This window comes from Mastigoproctus giganteus, chromosome 12 (genome assembly GCF_048544385.1).
Source record: "Mastigoproctus giganteus isolate SK-2022 chromosome 12, ASM4854438v1, whole genome shotgun sequence".
In the NCBI taxonomy this organism is placed as follows: Eukaryota; Metazoa; Arthropoda; class Arachnida; order Uropygi; family Thelyphonidae; genus Mastigoproctus; species Mastigoproctus giganteus.
The window spans coordinates 60222812-60238407 of record NC_143586.1 but is presented as its reverse complement, the minus strand read 5'-3'; the positions used below and the strand labels follow the sequence as shown (position 1 = coordinate 60238407).

The window sequence follows — 15596 nt, the reverse complement described above, 5'->3', positions numbered from 1 at the left end:
CTCACAAGTCCTGTTGTTTTTAATGCATGAAATACCATAATGCAGAGACTTTTAGGAACACATGTACCACATTATAACAGAACTGACTGTATTAAGAAAATTTGTATTTTCTATGCATCAGTAATAATACATTAGTGAGCTTTAAATTAAAATAAATTAATCATTAATATTAATATTTTATTGTATGTAATACATAAAAAGCAAAAAATATAAATTAAAAGAGGGATGAAGCATTTATAATATTATTAATTTTATAATATTTAGTAAGTTGTTGTGCAGAACAGGACATCAACAGTTTCTTTTTACTTGCAAATTAGAAGTCCAGGCGCAGAACTCTCTTGCTGCACTGACACTATAGGCAGGGATGGCAAGAATTAAATCCCCTCTTGTTCTCCAACAGAGGGAGAAATATACTTGACAAAGAGCGTATAAAACTGTATACCCTAAAATGATACCTGCTATGTATATAATCTATGCGGATTACATAATCAACCAAAATTAAAATTGCCATTCACGTGAAGAATGAGTATGGGGGTTAATGCTGAAAAGGCAATCCTGAAAAGGAAAATGACTGAAAAGGCAAGCAGTTCTTCTACATCTCCAAGGCATAAATCTGGCAGAAAAACTGTACTTGAAGAGTGAAGCCACTACACTCTGAGGAGGGTTGTACAGTAAAATTGGACATCCTTTGTGCAGCAAATAACAGTTGAATTTAACCAAGCCCAGAACTTCTCTATTTCAACCCATACCATGCACAGGTAATCGAAGAAATTGGGTATTGACAGCCACCTGCCTGTTCAGAAGTCACTTGTTTCAGAAAAATCAGCTTGAAATTTTGCCTAGAACGTTGTGATTAGACAGTGGAACAATGAAAGAAAGTCAAGTTGTTAGACAAATCACAATACACTTTGTTTTGCATTGATAGTAGGCATAGAGTGTAGTGGGAACCTCATGAAGCAATGGACCCTGCTTACCTTGTTAAAAAAATCTAATCATCTGGAGGTGGTACCATAGTATGGGGAATGTTTTGTTGGTATGGACTGGGTCTGTTGATACTGGTAGAAGGTCGAGTGTCATCCAAGGAGTACCTGAATTTCTATCAGATTTACTGCCCCCCCCTACAATTTTACACTTTTATCCTAGGTGATGGCCACTTTATGGATGACAACACAATGGCTCATCATGAAAGAATAGTTCAGAGAACATGACACAGATTTCCACCCTCTTCCCTACCCCAACCCCCACATTCACCTGATCTCAGTCCTATTGAAAATGTGTGGGATATTCTGGAGAGCTATCCAGCAACAAAATTCTGTTCCTTCTGCTTTTTCAGCTACATGATATTTTACTGGAAGAATAGTTGCACTAAAACACCTTATAAAATCCATGCTATGCTGCATACCTGCTGTTATTTGAAACAGAAGTGGCCCAATTCCATGCTATGCTGCATACCTGCTGTTATTTGAAACAAAGGTGGCCCAATTCAGTACTGAATGAAGGTTTTTATTTTTTTGGCCAGTTTGTGTATAACAACGTAACAACATTAACAGCACAGAAATAATTCAGAAATCGAAAATGGTTGTCTACAAACCTTGTATTTTCATCTTTTTATGTCTGGTAATGCAGTATTGGGGGGATTAAAAATAATGATCTTAAACCTAGAAAACCAATCTTACCTTTTAGTCGAAGGTACTCAGTTTATAAAGATGTCAGTAGTGGATGGCATTGTGTATAATTCAAATAATACAAAAAAAATACATAATGTACACCTGATAATTTAGTAAATAATATTATTTAGGGGAAAAAATGAATAAAAACAGCTCCTTTATGAGTTAATATATTAATTTTTGCCATTATTGTATTAAATTATTTACATTCAAAAACTGGAACTGCACCCAACTTACAACCTGACCTGTACTGTGGGTAACCTGCAAGTACCCGACCCAATCCAGAACTCTGGTCTACAATACTGAAAAAACATGAAGAAGTCTGTGACCCTGGAGCAGTAATAAACAAGAAATTAATTCGTGGTGTAAAACACGAGAGCTAGAAACAAAACTTCATGAGTATTTGGTACCAACAAATGCATGCATCTAATTTGCCAGTATCAGGTTCAGTTTTTGGGCCCAGTCCATAAAAATTCTTCTAAACACAAAGTGGATGCCTATGGACTGGTCAGTCTGACTTCAGTACTAGGATAAATCATAGAAGAAATAATTAAGGTGAAATGGTATTCTCAGGGAAACACAACATATTTTCATAAAGGGAAAATCTTGTTTAAACTAATCAGATAAATCATGAAGTATCATTCATGAATTGAATACAGGAAATAACTCTGACATTGTTTATTATAATTTTAGCAGAGAATTTGATTGGTCCTGCATGAAAGATTACTGTATAAGCTGGTACATTCATGATCACTAGTAAGATCCTCTGTTGGATTGACTTGGTGCATTATAGCCTCAGATACTGATGCGTCATAAAACTGTTAAACAATTAATCAGTCAACCTCTGTTGGATTACAGAATGGCTACTTGTCAAGAGGCAAATAGTTGTAATTAATGGGTTCTCTTTAGAATGGGTTATTATTAGAAGTGAGGTCCCTCAGGGATTGGTGTTTGATCTACTTCTGTTCCTGATTTTCTTAAAATGGCATTGACAGTGGAGTGCAGTGTGTGATGTCAAAATTGGCCAGTGATGTGAAGACTAGGAGGATGGTTAATGGCCAGTGCCAGACATCACTTCTTCGAGACTACTTGCATAATTTGCAGCTATATTTTAATGCTAAAAAATAGAAGATTGCACATTTAGAAAATAATAATCCAAAAACAACTTATACACTTGGAGGGTTGAATTAAAAACAGTAGAGGAACAGTAGATAAAGAAATTTGGAGGATATGATCTAGTAAGATATGAAGTTCTCCTTGTAGTGCAGTGCAGATAGGTGACAAAATGGGTGCCATGGCATAGGTGCACCTTGTGTGGGGGAGGATGTAAGGTGGCCTAAAGTCCCCCAAGAACATTTTATTTTATATAATTGTACTGTCATGTGTTGATACTTGTGATACCAGTGTAGGACATACAACCCCCTCCCCCCAAACAAAATTTCTGGATTGAGTTGTTGAACAGTTTCTTGTAGAGAGAGAGAGAGAAAATAGTTATAATTCTACAGTGTCTTAAAAAAGATTGCATACATTTTAAGAAATAAATAAAATTAATTGAAAACTTCAGAAACTTATGTTGTGTACAGAAGCAGTAATAGTTTACGATGCATGGTGAGCTATTACAGATCTTCCCATTATTCATCATTTTCCTTTGCAAATGTTTCCTGATGTGACTTCTGGGGCAAATTTACATGCTTGTTTAATTTCATCCTTTAATTGTTGAGGCTAGCTTTTCATTGTACACCCTATAGGTAGCCCCACAAGTAGAACTTCAGTGGGTTAAATGAGGTGAATGTGGGGATACTCGACACTTCCTTATTGGCCTATCTATTGGTTTGAAATGATTATCAAGACAAGCCCTGACATCATGATGATAATGTAATTAATATATATCATAAATGGTGGGCACAATGTTTACATTAAGTATATAGAAGCATATATTGAAGGAAAATGTCCCTTCTGAAATATGTGGTCTAGCAATTCCCCTGGGTGAGACACCACACCAGACTGTAACTCCTGGTAAATTTACTGCCTCCTTCACATGAATGCATGGATTATCAGATGCTAATAGACAGTTACGTCAGTTTACTGTACCATTGAGCTTGAATGTTGCCTTGTTTGACCAGTCAGCGTTGTCTGAAAATTTTGCATCCTTTTCCACTGTCACTTTAAAGCATTCAACTCAGAAACTGGGATCATCTCCATTCATACTGGTAGCAGTCTTCATGCAAGATTTCCATTTAGCTCTTTTGAGAATGAAATGTACACTTGCTATGCTAATTTGTCTCAAAATAATTCACCTTACAGATTTTAGTAGTCAACATGATCTTTTATCAGCCAAAAAAACACACTGATCACAAACAAAAAAAAAATTGAAGTTCATTCTTAAATAAATAATTAAATATTTAAGATGAAAATGGGTGTAAAAAACACCCATCCTTATATACAATTAGTGAAACTACTAATTGTATATAAAGCAACTGAATCATACCTAAACATAGGTGAGCTTCTTCAAAAAGTTCAACGGTGGGCAATGCATCAGTGGCAAAACTGTCATACTGCTAAGTTCACCACTGGGAGAGGACTTAAGATGTCAGGGAGTCTGAAGGCTAGTTTGGTATAGTTGTCAACGTCATTTGGACCTGTTCACTCATCTGATGGGAAGGCACAAAATTTTTAGTTTCATTACTGCAATGTACCTTTAGTAAGATGGATACAGTACCCATATATGTAGAGACTTCAAATATATGGCCTGCAGAGCTTGGTAACTGGGTAATTTAGAGGAGACAGTAAAATGAAAGATGAAATTTTTATGGCATTAAAATTATGCTTTAACCTGAAGGCATAAATTAAAACTTACAGGTGGGAGAGGTATAGACTACACTGAAGCAAGTTTTGCTTTTTTGTTATTATTTTATTTATTACTATTATTATTATTATTATTATTGTTATTATTATTATTATTATTTATTTATTTTTTGCTGATGTAGCAAAAACCTGGCTTCTTTATATTTTTAGCTTATATGAATGCTAATAATGATAATTTAATTAATATCAAAATTAATTATTCAATTAAATGAAAATATTAACGAAATTGTAAATTATATTATAAATATTAGTCATTTTTATAAAATCGTTAATTAGTAAATAAAATAAATTCAATTATTAAATGATACTTTAATAAAAATTAATTAAAATCAAAGGAGCATTTCTGATATGACGAATAAACTTCCAGGACTGGTGCAATAAAAAGAACACAAAGTGAAAGAGCTCGAAAAAGTTTTTATTTGTATTCAAAGTAATCACCACCTGATTGAATGCACTTACTACACTGTTCTAAAAGGTTCCGAAAAAAGTAAGCAAAGGCATTCAAATAGATATGTTATGTTTTTCTTTACGTTTGCGACATCCTGAAATCTCTTTCCTTTGAGGACAGTTTTCACTTTGGGAAAGAGGAAGAAATCTGCCAGTGCTAGATTGGGAGAGTAGGGTGGTTGGTTGATCTATATAATACCGTGTTTCATAATAAGTGGAGATGGGCAGGGGCATTGTTGTGTAAAAAGTACCAGCTGCCTTCTCCTGAAAATGCACTCTAGTAGTCTTTAAAGCATCTGTATTTAGAAGTACACAGAACACCTGTATATAGAATGGGTAGCAGTAACCCCAGAAAAATGTACCAACTGGGTGGTGTTATACTCAGGGTATTGGAGAATGAAAGAGACATGCAGTTTCTTTCATTCACCTGCGGAGAAGGAAAGAGACTGTGCAGTCAGATATGAAGTTTTCTGAGTAGTGCAGACAGGCTGCCAGAGTAGGTCATGGGGTCTTGTAAATGATATACAGGAATTTTGTGAGCAGGAATAAGGAGGCAATTTCAGGAAAGCTTTTGATACTGTTGCACATGGAAGAGGACTACTGTACAAATAGGAGCAGTATGGGATTAAGGGAAAGTTGCTACAATGGATAAAAGGATGGTTGAGTGGGAGAAGACAGAGAGTGGTAATTAATGAATACCGCTCTACGTGTACTAATATTGTTAGTGGTGTCCCTCAGGGTTCGGTGTTGGGCCCATTGTTGTTTTGAATATTTAACAATGATATTGATGAAGGTATATCAGGCTTAATGTCCAAGTTTGCAGATGATACAAAGGTTGGCAGGATGGTTAATAGCAGTAATGACAGTATGCTGCTGCAATAGGATCTGGAAAGGTTGGATAGATGGGTTGAGAAGTGGCAACTGAAGTTTAACATCGGCAAATGCAAAGTACTGCATATGAGTAGCAATAACCCCAGAGAAATGTACCAACTGGATAGTGTTACACTCAGGGTAGTGGAGAATGAAATAGACCTGGGGGTAATTGTGCAGTCAGATATGAAGTTTTCTGAGCAGTGCAGATAGGCTACCAGAGTAGTCATGGGGTTTTGTCAATGATATAAAGGAATTTTGCAAGCACGGATAAGGAGGTGATTATCCCCATCTTCTATAAGGTCAAGCCAAACCTTGAGTACTGCATACAGGTCTTGCAAGCCTCATTTTAGGAAGGATGTAGAGTTGCTAGAACGAGTACAGAGAAGGGCAACAAGACTAGTGAAGGAAACAAAGGGGTGCTCTTATGAAGAAAGGCTTAAATTCTGCAAATTTAAGTTAGGTGCGTCAGAAAACTGCTAGCTTGTGGGGGGGGGATACACGAACTAATAGATTAACAGTAGCAGCTGGCAGAGGTAAAAGTGATTCATGCACTGCTTCTATTGGAATGAGCAGCAGCCTGGAAAACAAGATGCAGGATATTTCAGAGACTGCTGGGAGTCATTGCGGTACAAGGAAACACATGGGTTGTGTTAGGGTAGCTAAGAATAGGAACAGGTGCATGTATACTTGTGTGTACACCAATGCTAGTAGTTTGGTAACTAAATTTGATGAATTTGAGGTGTTGGTCAAAACATCAAAGGCAGATATTGTTGGGATATCAGAGACGTGGTGTCACACAGACATAAGCAGTGCAGAATTGGAATTTGGCAGTTGCCGCTGGCAGAGGTGAAAGTGATTCTTGCACTACTTCTATTGAAATATAATTGAACAGCAGCCTGGAAAGAAAGGCAATGGGGATTTTCAGGACTGCTGGGAGTCAGAGTGGAATAAGTAAATACGTGGACTGTGTTATTGTAACTAAGAGTAGAAACAAGTGCATGTATACTTGCATGTACACAAACGCTAGGAGTATAGTTAATAAATTTAATGAGCTTGAAGAGCTAATCAAGACATGAAAGGCAGATATTGTTGGAATATCAGAGACATGGTGTCACACAGACATAAGCAGTGCAGAATTGGAATTTGGGGATTCCAATGTGTACAGGAAGGATAGACTGGACAGGAAAGTAGGAGGGGTTATGCTGTTAGTTAAGAAACACATAAAATCTAAGGAAGTGCATCCAATTGATGTTGGTGGTAAATGCAATGTTGAGTCTGTTTGGTGTGACATAAGCACTGGGAAAGGAAAAATGAGAGTAGATGTGTGTTATAGGCCTAATGAATCTGATGAGTATAATGAGCAGTTGTGCAGAGAAATAGAGTGGGCCAGTAAATCAGAGTGTCTTAAAATGGGGGATTTTAATTTCCCAGAGATTGACTGGAATTTGTGGGTTGGTCACTCACACACTAGCAAGGTTTTTTTGGATTTATTAGATGATTGTTTTCTACAGCAGCATGTTTGGGAGGCAACTAGAGGGAGTAGTACTCTTGATCTGATTAACAGTAGTGATTCTTCATGCATTAAGAATCTGAAGATAAAGGAACCACTAGGTGACAGTGATCACAGTGTGCTGAAGTGGGATTTACTTAAAGAGGTAACTACCATCAGGGGTAAAGGGATGGGTTTTTGCTTTCGTAAAGCTGACTACAGTGATCTAAGACAGTATTTAAATTCTATACAGGAAGGATAGACTGGACAGGAAGGGAGGAGGGGTTATACTGTTAGTTAAGAAACATCTTTAGACTGATGATGTTACCAACAGCAAATTCAAAATGGGAAGCATTCAAAGAATTAATCTTGGAAGCTACTAGGCTTTTCATACCAACAAAGAAATATTGTTCAAGATTTAGGCCTAAATGGATGTCAGATGACCTAATGAGATATGTGGAGAGAAAAAAAATGCATGGGATACATACAAATTAACAGGTGACACAGAAGCCCATGATAGATATAAACTGGTCTGGAACCAAGTCACAAAGGAGGTTAGGCACGCAAATGCAGATTATGAGAAATCTTTGGCAAAGGATGCAAAGAAAAACAGCAATGAGTTCTTTACTTATGTAAACTCTGGAAGGAAGGGGATGAATCAGATTGGTCCACTGGATATCTATGGTTCAACTGTTGATGATCCTGCTCAGGTAGATAACAAACTGAATGAATATTTCGCATCTACAGGGGAGGTACCCATGCACTGGAGATATGCAAATGTGACCCCAATCCACAAAGGAGGATCAAAGGGAGACACAAGTAATTACAGACCTGTTAGTTTAACTTCTGTTCCAGGGAAATTAATGGAGGCACTGTTTAAAGAAGTATTGCAGGATCATCTAGACAAGACTTCAGTTATAGCTCGGACACAGCATGGGTTTGTTAAGGGGAAGTCTTGTCTGACCAATTTGATTGGATACTATGATGTAGTCACAAAAGAACTGGATGCAAAGAATAATTTTGATATCATATATTTGGATCTTAGAAAGGCTTTTGATACTGGTGCAAAGGAAGACTGCTGCACAAATTGGAGCAGTGTGGCATTGGAGGCAAATTGCTGCCATGGATAAAGGGATGGTTGAGTGGGAGAAGACGGAGAGTGGTAATCAGTGGACACTGCTCTTTGCTATTTGTGGAGTTCCCCAGGGTTGGTTCGGTGTTGGGTCCATTGTTGTGTTCTGTATTCATCAGTGATATTGATGATGGTATATCAGGCTTAATGTCCAAGTTTGCAGATGATACGAAGGCTGCCAGGGTTGTTAATGACACTAATGACAGTACGCTGCTGCAACAGGATCTAAAAAAGTTGAGCAGATGGGCTGAGAGGTGGCAAATGAAGTTTAACCTTGATAAATGTAAAGTACTGCATATGGGAAGCAGTAACCCCAGAGTAATCAACTGTGTGATAGTACATTGACGGTGGTAGAGAATGAAAAGGACATGGGGGGGGTAATTGTGCCGGCAGGTATGAAGTTTTCTGAGCCGTGCAGACAGTCTGCAAGGGTAGCTAATGGTGTCTTGTCAATGATATACAGGAATTTTTCTAGCAGGGATAAGGAGGTGATTATTCCCATGTATAAGGTGATAGTCAGGCTACACCTTGAGTACTGTATACAGGTCTGGAGGCCTCATTTTAAGAAGGATGTAGAGCTGTTGGAACGAGTACAGAGAAGGGTAACAAGATTATGGAATGGAACAAATTGCTCTTACGAAGAAAGGCTTAAGTTTTGCAGATTACAATGTTTGGAGACTAGGTACCTGTGAGGTGATGTGATTGAGGTGTATAAAGCCTTGAGTGGTTTCAGCATGCTCAATGTTGGTGGGATTCTTCCTCTTGCTCAGAATAATCACCTGAGAGGGCATAAATTGAAATTGAGGAAAGACAGTTGTAGGATAGATGTGCAGAAGTGTGCCTTTAGCCAGCGGGTAGTTGATTGGTGGAACAGTCTTCCATCTTTTGTTGTGGAAGTTGATAGCCTAAATAAAGGCTGAGCTGGAGAGGTATTTGGAACGAACGGAGGGGTGAATTCGGAGTGTTTTTTTTGGCTGATGCTGCATAAGTTTAGTTTCTTGCATCGTATACCTCTATATTGCTAAAGCTAAAGTTGAAACTTCACAGGAACGTGAATCCTTTTCTATGTACTCTCCATGTATAGTAACACATTTCTCCCATCTATGGATCACTTCCATCTTTCGTTATAGAAGTTGTTAGCTTAAACAGATTCAAGGCAGAACTAGACAAACATTTGGAGTGAGTGGATGGGTAAAATGAGAAGGGTCTGTGTTTTTTTTTTTTTTTTTTGGCTGATGCTATATAAGCTTGCTTTCTTGCGTCATGTGCCCTGCGAATGCTAATGCTAATGCTAAATTGCACCTTCATGGTGATTTGATTGAGGTGTATAAGGCCTTGAATGGATTGAGCAGGTGCAATGCTGATGGGATTCTTCCTCTTGCTTAGATTACAAACCTGAGGGGGCATAGATTCAAACTGAGGAAAGACAGTTGTAGAATAGATGTGTGGAAGTTTGCTTTTAGCCAGCGAGTAGTTGATTGCTGGAACAAACTTCCATCTGTTGTGGAAGTTGATAGCTTAAATAACTTCAAGGCAGAACTAGACATACATTTGGAACGAATGGATTGGTGAAATGGGAAGGGTGCTTTTAGGAAAATGTTGCTAATGCTAATGCTAGAACACTTGAAGCACCTGTACAAATTGTACAGGACACAGTATCGACTCTTTCCCTTCAGGTTCACATTCCTTGTGAATTACACCCAGTTTTTCTGAAAACATGATCAGCATCATATTGATCCTTGTAAATGAAACATTTTGGGACTTGGTGAAGATTTAAAGTCCACTGCATACTCTTATTGTATTAAAAAACACCCAACACTCATCTCCAGTGACAATATGGTCAAGGAAATTAGGATTTTCTTGACAAGTCTTTATGTAGTCTTTGCATGACAACATGCTTCATTGATTCTGCTCATCCATGAAGCTGTGCAGCAAAAAAATTTGCACCTTCCATTTCCCTAAATCTTCAAATTTAACAGATTGTCTCCTTATTCAAATCCAACTCATTAGCCATTGTTCTGACGGTCAAATCACAGTCTCCTGCCACAATTTCCTGAACTTTTGCAAACTGTCCTCATTTTGAGAGGTTAACAGATGCCCACTTCTTGGTCATCACGTCGATTTTTGAACTGCTTATACCATTCAAACACCATGTTATGACTTAACGTTTCATCACCATAAACAGTTTTTAACATTTCATATACTTTGTTTGTAGATTTTTTCAATTTGAAGCAAAATATGATATTTGTTTGTTGCTTCATTGCAAAACCGTGGCACTGAACGTTAACATTACCTATGAAACTTGTTACTTTCAACCTGTCAGCTTACTGGACAACCTCTGTTCCACCATCTGTTGGAGGAATCTTGAACTACAGCATACTACTTCCATTTATTTTCAAACTCATTGAACATGACCAAACAGCACCAGTCTGGGAACTTTATTGCCACACCTTTTATTTGGTTGTATGTGCCAAAACTTGTGGTTACTCCTCTGAGTAACAGCTGTGCACTTTCTGCTGCTAAGAACATAATACAGTGAATGAGCATGGAGATGTGCATATTAGATTTATTTTGTTTTTTTATATATATTATTAGCAAATGCATTTTCTTTAAGGCCTTGTTTATTAAATTCAGAAGTGTTTGATTCTAGATATTTTCCCCAACAACAAAATTTGCATGCTTGTAGTTATTGTTATTCCCAGCTATTTTTTTTTTTTTATTGAGATTGTTCATTCAATGTATTCATGAAAAAAGCAAAAACAAAACAGCAATGGCAATATTGTTTATATTTAGCCATCCAACAACCAGAATCCAAAATCCATTCAATTTTAAGGTTTTTTTATTTTTATTTTTTTTTATTTTGCAAAACTGGCACAGAACTTATTCTCCAGATAGCACTGATAAATTTGTTTCTTCAAATTTGATTATATTAAAGTTAAATAATATTAAATGTTACTTTTGAAAACTCCATTATCAACCCACTGCAGGATGGATGCCTCCTCAACAATTTATGTTGAGGGAAATGGACCATAATCTGCCACGCTGGTCCAGTGTGGGGTCGGCAGATCGACTGTATTCTTATCATTCAGGGGCTTGAATCCCAGTCTACTCAAAGTGCGTGTGCTACTGCACACCCACTCATGACCACTCGGCTACAGAGGCCTTGGTAGCTCTGTACTATGCATTTATTTTTGGTGACCACACCTTACTTCACATCATCTGTTTGTAATTGACTCCCCACCAGATCACTTTTAGTTTCCCAAAATCATGGAAGTTGCAAGTTGGGATTACATTGAAGGTGGTTAAATACCTCTCGGTTCACTACTGGAGATTTTGTTACAGGATTGCATTGCATGCTATCCTGTAACAAACTGATACCTTTTGACTAGATTTCTTTGGAAAATAAAATGCTTCTAATTAACAAATAAAAACATCTCTATATTAACAAATAAAAGCACTTTTAAAGAAACAAATAAAAGTTTAGTGTAAAAATAACTGACTGCTCAACTGACCTTACAAGAAACTTTTAATAAAATATTCAGAGGTTAAAAATCGTTGTGGAATTAACTATTGAAATTTGGAAATAAAATTTCTAAATTTATTTACATTATCTCTCACTACTGGAGCCATGCTGGCTCTCATGGCATCTAAAGACAGCTCTTTCTTTGAATCATTGAATCCCACTTCATATAAGTTTTCCTGTAACACAACATATTATAAATAATGGCATAGGCTGACCCATAGCTGATGCCCAGCTTCATGTCCATATCACAAGGTAGATCCTGACTGTTTTTCTTGGGAAGATATATTTTATCATGACTGTTTTTTTAGTTGGGGAGAGGATGAAATATATGATTGAGAATAAATGAAATTTAAGCTCAAATTTATCTTGAATTTTTAACAAGCTTTTATATAATACACATACAACACAAATGGTTAACATAACCATGTTATCATAATGGTTACTATAATCCCAAATACAGTCAATTCCGGTTAATTGGGACACATCGGGACTAGTGCATTTTGGCTCGATTAAGCAGCTGCCCCAATTATCTGAAATTTCACGTAAAAAAAAAAATTAAAAATACAATGGACCCCCGCTTTACAATTGGTTCACTATACAATAAAATCACATTACGATGGACTCACCCTAACAAAGTACCATTCACTATACGATGTGTAGTAAGCGCTGTTCATTGTGATCACGTTTGTGAATTGAATTTTAGTTTCATTAAACAGCAATTCTAATTAGCGAAAATAGGAGCAATATTATCCACAGGCTATAAAAGTAAAGATATATTAAGCACAAATTTACCCTTTATTACCTTACCAATTAAAAAATTAAATGATACGTGAAAATCAGAATTAATACGTACTGTAATATGTACATACTAACTAGTTGACATTTCTGTTCACTGAAATTTGTGGGTGGGGGTTAAAATTCAAAACAGTAAAAAGATAAGCAATCAATAACAAAGAACACGGCACACACAAATTGCAAGTAACATGATACGCGCAAGTGAGAACGGAATAACAAGTTATGAATCTTTAAAAATAGGAATGAAGAGAAGATTATGAAAATTAATTTTTTTATATGATTGAAGATTTCATGGAAGTCTAAACACATTTCACCATAATAACCCACAGAATTCCAGCTGTCGGTATTATCGCAAATTCAATAAGATCGAATTTACTATCCGTTTATGATAGATTGCACTAACAGAAAAGCCCAGTGAACAGGTGACTGCTAATTGTTTTTATTATTTTATGGTTGTGACCTCCAGAAATCGGACCGAACCACGTCCGAGACAATCGTAGGGTGATCTCCAGTGCTCAGGTCTCCTGCCCCGATTAAACGGCATGTTGCCCCAATTAAGCGAAGTAAACCCTGGCTATTTCTTCAATTGGGTTCTGTTTTTTAAGATTTCCCCCAAATAAACAGCTGCCCCGATTAACCGGTGGCCCAAATAACCGGAATCCACTGTGTTACCAACAACTTAATATCATAAAATCCACAGTATTTGATATAATTTACTCAGGCTCTGGGGGGAAAGGAAGGAAGATGTAATTGGGACTCCCAATATTAATGAGTTTGCAGACAATATGAAGGTTGGCAGGGTTGTTAATGACACTAACAATGATAGGTTAATGACACCACTTGTTGCAGTACGCTGCTGCAACAAGATCTAGAAAGATTGAGCAGATGGGCTGAGAGGTGGCAACTGAAGTTTAACATTGACAAATGTAAAGTACTGCATATGGGAGTAGTAACCCCAGAGTAACATATCAACTGTGTGGTACTACACTGACAGTGGTAGAGAATGAAAAGGACCTGGGGATAATCGTGCAGGATGATATGAAGTTTTCTGAGAAGTGCAGGCGGTCTGCAAGAGTAGCTCATGGTGTTGTGTCAATGATATACAGAAATTTTCTAGCAGGGATAAGGAGGTGATTATCCCCTTTTATGAGGCAATGGTCAGGCCACACCTTGAGTACTGTGTACAGGTCTGGAGGCCGGAAGGATGTAGAGCTGCTAGAGCGGGTGCAGAGAAGGGCAACAAGATTATTGAATGGAACAAAGGGTTGCTCTTACGAAGAAAGGCTTAAGTTTTGCAAATTACAGGGTCTGGAGACTAGGCACCTGCGAGGTGATCTGATTGAGGTGTATAAAGCCTTGAATGGTTTGAGAATGCTCAATGCTGATGGGATTCTTCCTCTTGCTCAGAATAATTGCCTGAGAAGGCATAAATTCAAATTGAGGAAGGACAGTTGCAGGATAGATGGGCAGAAGTTTGCCTTTAGTCAGTGTGTGGTTGATTGCTGGAGCAAACTTCCATCTGTCATTAGACGTTGATAGCTTAAATAGATTCAAGGCAGAACTAGACAAACATTTGGAGTGAGTGGATGGGTGAAATTAGATTTTTTTTTTTTTTTTTTTGGCTGATGCTATATAAGCTTGCTTTCTTGCATCATGTGCCTTTACTAATGCTAATGCTAACCCTCCTGTATCCACATCTGCCCTATCATCAATTGTGTTACACTGTCCATGGTAATGAAATTGCCTGCTGCAGTGACAGTGGGAGTGGTTGGGGAAATGCTCAACCACCAGGGATTTTCACTTCTGTATTGTATTGATATGGCCACGACTTTCAGTTATCTGTATAGGCTGTTACCATACTCCAGTGAATTTCCATTGGTGGGGATGCTTTCTACAGTAAGAAACTGGATCACACTGTGCTGAGATATAGTGATATTAGATGTTCCTGCCACCACAAATGTCATTATATCTTTGCTCTTTGTCATAATATGTGTATGCAGGGGCAAATGGTAACGCCACTTGCCCCCTTATAACTCTGAACTATTAGCACTCATTCCCATACACCCAGCATTGACAACATGCAGTTTACCTTCAAATATCATGGCTTATTTTTATTCGACTCCTAGCTGTCTTGTATTAGATATATATATTTTTAAATATTCTCTTTATATCATTTGTAGAATTCTGTTTCCTTGAGGAAGATGGAGGGCAGTCATGTGCTAATTCTGAAATTCGTTGGTTTTATGACAAAAGTGATGGAGTCTGCAAAGAATTTTATTATGGAGGCTGTGCAGGAAATGGAAACCGCTTTCGTACTAGAAGAGAATGTGAATCAAAGTGTGGTAACTCACAAGGTATAATTTGTTAATATATATCTGTTTGTTATAAATGTATAAGAAGACATATTTAAAGATACAAAAATGTCAACTGTAAATTATACTAGTCGGCATCAATTTCCTCCTTGAAATAATTTCAACAGATTCTCATAGGAAATATGTTCAAAAACTCAAATATGTGGTTAAAAAGTTCTCATCACCCTCAGTTTTCAAATATCATAGTTTAATGAACAAAAACCTACCTGTAGTTGGTTTAACCATCTTTTCCATTTATTTTATCTATTTATTTATTTAAAAATTTTTTTTTTCTAGAACATTCTGGAGATTTCTAAAGCATTTGGAAGATTTCTACAACATTCAAGAATGTTTTGGAACATTCTAGAATATTGTCACATGCAAGAGAAAAGGTCAGGATGTTTCTGGAAGATTCTAGAACTTTCAACAGAATTCTCTAGCAGTATTGTGAGCC

General features: G+C 37.0%; 1 protein-coding gene across 2 annotated transcripts in view; it reads left to right on the top strand.

The window, feature by feature from the left end:
- Window positions 1-15596, top strand: part of LOC150077096 (papilin-like) — a 724323-nt gene that overhangs the window by 510995 nt on the left and 197732 nt on the right. For both annotated transcript variants that reach the window (XM_090386252.1, XM_090386253.1), the window contains exon 25: window positions 14972-15145. In XM_090386252.1, coding sequence (XP_090242378.1) covers window positions 14972-15145 — 174 coding nt within the window. The remainder of the gene's footprint in view (window positions 1-14971; window positions 15146-15596) is intronic.